At 47.2% G+C, this 5681-nt stretch overlaps 1 protein-coding gene across 1 annotated transcript; it reads left to right on the forward strand.

Moving 5' to 3' along the window:
- The first annotated feature begins 1330 nt into the window (after window positions 1–1330).
- LOC148082951 (sodium-dependent lysophosphatidylcholine symporter 1-B-like) lies at window positions 1331–5268 on the forward strand. Its single transcript, XM_087786095.1, has 5 exons — window positions 1331–1348; window positions 1473–1585; window positions 1668–1811; window positions 2732–2908; window positions 2965–5268. Exons 2-5 carry the CDS (start codon window positions 1488–1490, stop codon window positions 3014–3016), a joined length of 471 nt encoding a protein of 156 aa, XP_087642221.1. The 5' UTR covers window positions 1331–1348; window positions 1473–1487; the 3' UTR covers window positions 3017–5268.
- The last annotated feature ends 413 nt before the right edge of the window (window positions 5269–5681 follow it).

A 5681-nucleotide genomic window follows, 5' to 3' on the forward strand; every position in this document is an offset into this window, starting at 1 on the left:
CTAGTCGATCCTGAGCTCATGTTCGATTGCTTCAGTCTGACCAGTCGATCCTGAGCTCGTGTTTGATTGCTTCAGTCTGACCAGTCGATACTGAACTCATGTGTTCGATTGCTTCAGTCTGACCAGTCGATCCTGAGCTCATGTTCGATTGCTTCAGTCTGACCAGTCGATCCTGAGCTCATGTTTGATTGCTTCAGTCTGACCAGTCGATCCTGAACTCATGTGTTCGATTGCTTCAGTCTGACCAGTCGATCCTTGAGCTCATGTGTTCGATTGCTTCAGTCTGACTCTTCGATCCCTGAACTCATGTGTTCAATTGCTTCAGTCTGACTAGTCGATCCTGAGCTCATGTTTGATTGCTTCAGTCTGACCAGTCGATCCTGAGCTCGTGTTTGATTGCTTCAGTCTGACCAGTCGATCCTGAACTCATGTGTTCGATTGCTTCAGTCTGACTAGTCGATCCCTGAGCTCATGTGTTCGATTGCTTCAGTCTGACTAGTCGATCCCTGAGCTCATGTGTTCGATTGCTTCAGTCTGGCTAGTCGATCCCTGAGGTCATGTGTTCGATTGCTTTAGTCTGACTAGTCGATCCCTGAGCTCATGTGTTCGATTGCTTCAGTCTGCCCAGTCGATCCCTGAGGTCATGTGTTCGATTGCTTTAGTCTGACTAGTCGATCTCTGAGCTCATGTGTTCGATTGCTTCAGTCTGCCCAGTCGATCCTGAACTCATGTGTTCGATTGCTTCAGTCTGACTAGTCGATCCCTGAGCTCATGTGTTCGATTGCTTCAGTCTGACCAGTCGATCCCTGAGCTCATGTGTTCGATTGCTTCAGTCTGACTGTCGATCCCTGAGGTCATGTGTTCGATTGCTTTAGTCTGACTAGTCGATCCCTGAGCTCATGTTCGATTGCTTTAGTCTGACTAGTCGATCCCTGAGCTCGTGTTCGATTGCTTCAGTCTGCCCAGTCGATCCTGAACTCGTGTTCGATTGCTTCAGTCTGCCCAGTCGATCCTGAGCTCGTGTTCGATTGCTTCAGTCTGCCCAGTCGATCCTGAACTCGTGTTCGATTGCTTCAGTCTGCCCAGTCGATCCTGAACTCATGTGTTCGATTGCTTCAGTCTGACTAGTCGATCCCTGAGGTCATGTGTTCGATTGCTTTAGTCTGACTAGTCGATCCCTGAGCTCATGTTCGATTGCTTTAGTCTGACTAGTCGATCCCTGAGCTCATGTGTTCGATTGCTTTAGTCTGACTAGTCGATCCCTGAGCTCATGTTCGATTGCTTCAATCTGACTAGTCGATCCCTGAGCTCATGTTCGATTGCTACGGCGGTTTATGTCGGCAGCCTGGTGAGGAACATGAAGTCACACACACCTCTGACCTTCACGACGACATGATGTCGCTTCATGTTCTACTTCTGACTTGGATCAAATGTTCCACCTGTAGATCCTGAACTTGTGTTTGTCTCCTCAGTCCGTGGTTCCCTTCATGATCATGGTGGTCTGTGTGAAGAGCAACTTGATCGTCACCTACATCACCTCCTTCGCTGCTGGAGTGGGTGTGGCCTCTGCCTTCCTGCTGCCCTGGTGAGAAGGTTGTCCTCGGAGTCTCTGAGCCTCCTGAGGGATCAATAAAGTTCTACCTAACCTAACCCTGACTCTCCTGCAGGTCCATGCTGCCCGACGTGGTGGACGACTTCCAAGTCAACAACCTGAAGTCCACCGGCCACGAAGCTCTCTTCTATTCCTTCTTCGTCTTCTTCACCAAGTTTGCTTCTGGCATCTCTCTGGGCATCTCCACGCTCAGCCTCGAGTGAGTCTCTGAAGCTCGCTGAGAAGAAGCGCCTGTTGCTGTAGCTTCGTCTTAACACATGACACGACAACGACAACAACAAGTGTCAGACAAACGTTGTTGAGTCCGTTTTTCAAATCTAGTCACAAGCAAGAAATGAGACGTCAAGAGAAACTAGAAGGTAGTTCCACAGGTGAGATCATGGGATCTCTGGCAGGTCCACAGGTGTGATCTCTGGCAGGTCCACAGGTGTGATCTCTGGCAGGTCCACAGGTGTGATCATGTGATCTCTGGCAGGTCCACAGGTGTGATCTCTGGCAGGTCCACAGGTGTGATCATGTGATCTCTGGCAGGTCCACAGGTGTGATCATATGATCTCTGGCAGGTCCACAGGTGTGATCATGTGATCTCTGGCAGGTCCACAGGTGTGATCTCTGGCAGGTCCACAGGTGTGATCATATGATCTCTGGCAGGTCCACAGGTGTGATCATGTGATCTCTGGCACGTCCACAGGTGAGATCATGTGATCTCTGGCAGGTCCACAGGTGTGATCATGTGATCTCTGGCAGGTCCACAGGTGAGATCATGTGATCTCCTCCACATGCTCCCACAGAAACATGAACCACTAATGAGGATAATCCTAATCCCATAAATCTGGCATCAAAGACTATATGTCGAGAATCACGTGGTTCACGTCAGAATGACTTTCGTGTACTTGCTAATGACGCCCCCTGCTGCTGACGCTGGGGATCGCAGCCAAGAGTTTGTCTTCAAGGATCTTCAAGCTTTGGGAGAAGAACGTGTTTAAACAGGAGATGAACATCTAGAGAAGGACGAGAATCTAAGACTTAAGCTGTAGAAGAACAAACGAGTCCTGACTCGAAGATCTTAAAGAACTCTTAAACATCTTCTCACTCACTCTAACGTGGATCTTCTTGCAGTTTCGCCGGCTACATCTCCAGAGGCTGCTCTCAGCCCGAGGCGGTGAACGTGACGCTGAAGGTCCTGGTGTCGGCGGCTCCTGTGCTCCTCATCATCGTGGGTCTGCTCCTGCTCACCTCGTACCCCGTGGACGAGGAGCGGCGGCAGCAGAACCGCAAGTTCCTGGAGGACCAGAGGTGAGTCTGCAGGTGGACTCGGACGTTCTCAGGGCTGACCACGTGTTGTGTTGCAGGGACGACCCGGACTCTGACTCCGACTCCAGCGAGATGAAGAACATGGTCTAGAACATGGTCTAGAACCAGCCTCGGGTGATCCAGGATGTTTTGCACTGGAAGGATCTGATCCTTGAGTCTCTGCTGCTCCACGAGTCTCTCCTGGTGCTTCTTCACCTCTGAAGGTCACCAGCCCTGACCTCTAGGACCGCTCTACTTGAACCTGCACTTTGCCTTAAGTCTGGCGCCACCATGTGGCCCTCTGCAGTGGTGCGACAACGAGTCACGAATATTTAACTATTTATTCTTTTTATTCTTTTAAACCAACGTTTTTGGAGCGAAACGACCAGAGAACAAACCCTGAAGGTACGAAGAGCAACAGTTGACCTTCAGTCGACCTTCAGTCGACCTTCAGTCGACCTTCAGTCGACCTTCAGCCGACCTTCAGCCGACCTTCAGCCGAGCTTCAGTCGACCTTCAGCCGAGCTTCAGTCGACCTTCAGCCGAGCTTCAGTCGACCTTCAGCCGAGCTTCAGTCGACCTTCAGTTGACCTTCAGTTGACCTCAACATGAGTCAAGTTGTTTGATCCTAAACATGTTTGTCATCCGTTTCTGTTTCGAAAGAGATTTTCACGTCATTGCTTCGGTTCTTCTGTTAATGTTTGTCTTTGTTCGTCTTAAAGGGAAACACGTGAGTTTAAACCAGGTGAGGGTTTACGCTTGATTCTGAAAGTTTACGCTTGATTCTGAAAGTTTACGCTTGATTCTGAAAGTTTACGCTTGATTCTGAAAGTTTACGCTTGATTCTGAAAGACTGGTGACTGGTTCGACCTGTTCATACCTGTTGATATCTGTTCATACCTGTTGATATCTGTTCATACCTGTTCATACCTGTTCATACCTGTTGATATCTGTTGATATCTGTTGATATGGAAACATCTTATGTTATACATACGTGTTCACGTGTTGTTGCTACAACATCAGATTAACTTTTTTATTTCACCCTTTTGACCACCTGTGTGTGTCTGTGTGTGTCTGTGCCACGACAAACCTTTACTACATGTGTGTGTCTGTGTGCGTCTGTGCCACGACAAACCTTTACTACGTGTGTGTCTGTGCCACGACAAACCTTTACTACATGTGTGTGTCTGTGTGCGTCTGTGTGCGTCTGTGCCACGACAAACCTTTACTACATGTGTGCGTCTGTGTGCGTCTGTGCCACGACAAACCTTTACTACATGTGTGTGTCTGTGTGCGTCTGTGCCACGACAAACCTTTACTACATGTGTGTGTCTGTGTGCGTCTGTGTGCGTCTGTGCCACGACAAACCTTTACTACATGTGTGTGTCTGTGTGCGTCTGTGTGCGTCTGTGCCACGACAAACCTTCGTCCTGTAAATTGTTTTTTGACTTTATTTTCCGAGGAGAGAGAAAAACCAACTTGAATTGACGACTGTGACGTGTTCACTTGTACATACGTGTTCACTTGTACATACATGTTCACTTGTACATACGTGTTCACTTGTACATACGTGTTCACTTGTACATACGTGTTCACTTGTACATGCGTGTTCACTTGTACATGCGTGTTCACTTGTACATACGTGTTCACTTGTACATACGTGTTCACTTGTACATGCGTGTTCACTTGTACATGCGTGTTCACTTGTACATACATGTTCACTTGTACATACGTGTTCACTTGTACATGCGTGTTCACTTGTACATGCGTGTTCACTTGTACATGCGTGTTCCCTTGTACATGCGTGTTCCCTTGTACATGCGTGTTCACTTGTACATGCGTGTTCCCTTGTACATACGTGTGTAAATATTGCTGGTGTTGAGGTGAAAGCGTGTGTCTGGTTATTTAAGGAGAAACAGCTGATTGTTAATAAATTCTAACTGAAAGTGTTTTTCATGACTTTGACGTCACGTTTCATTTAATGAAGGATTTATTTTTTATTCAATCAAAAATAAAGTATTTGGAAACAAAATGATTGAATAATAAAGAACTAATCATTCAATCATTGATCGACTGTATAAATAATGATTGAATCATTGATCGACTGTATGTTTCCTGACGTATTGTTTCCTTTTTTCTGCTTTCATTGTCGTTTCATTGCTGTCGACAGAAAACCACATAAGTAATGAAAGAATAAGATCCAGACCAGAAAGATTCTTGTGTTCTGGTCCGTTTGGATCTCAGTCCTGAGTGATGGTGGGGTCACGACCTTTAGCCTCCATGTCCTGGTGACCTTTACTTCCTGAGAAGAAGCAGCTTCAACTAAAAACGACACAAAATGAAACCGAAGCAGCTTCAGAGGTCGACACGAGTTTATAAACATATAAACAAGACTAGGACTAACTAGGACTAACTAGGACTAGTTATAATGTCTTGAAACATCAGATGAGATGAAATGAAACTTCGTCAAAGTTAATTCACACAAATACTGTGAATCTATTCTCTAGTCGGAGGATAATCGTCAAATAAAAATGTCTTCTTGATGTTCGTCGTCTTTATTGTGATGAAAGGAGGGAGTCTCTGGACCACCTCAGTTGGACCTCTGAGAGTCTCTGGACCACCTCAGTTGGACCTCAGAGTCTCTGGACCACCTCAGTTGGACCTCTGAGAGTCTCTGGACCACCTCAGTTGGACCTCAGAGTCTCCGGACCACCTCAGTTGGACCTCTGAGAGTCTCTGGACCACCTCAGTTGGACCTCAGAGTCTCTGGACCACC

This window comes from Callionymus lyra, chromosome 3 (assembly GCF_982586985.1).
Source record: "Callionymus lyra chromosome 3, fCalLyr1.hap1.1, whole genome shotgun sequence".
NCBI classification, from domain to species: domain Eukaryota; kingdom Metazoa; phylum Chordata; class Actinopteri; order Syngnathiformes; family Callionymidae; genus Callionymus; species Callionymus lyra.

Coding starts and splice junctions, on each gene's coding strand:
- LOC148082951 (XM_087786095.1), top strand. CDS start 1,488: ATGATCATGGTGGTCTGTGTGAAGAGCAACTTGATCGTCACCTACATC. Junction 1,586..1,667: donor TCTGCCTTCCTGCTGCCCTG/GTGAGAAGGTTG, acceptor ACTCTCCTGCAG/GTCCATGCTGCCCGACGTGG. Junction 2,909..2,964: donor AAGTTCCTGGAGGACCAGAG/GTGAGTCTGCAG, acceptor GTTGTGTTGCAG/GGACGACCCGGACTCTGACT.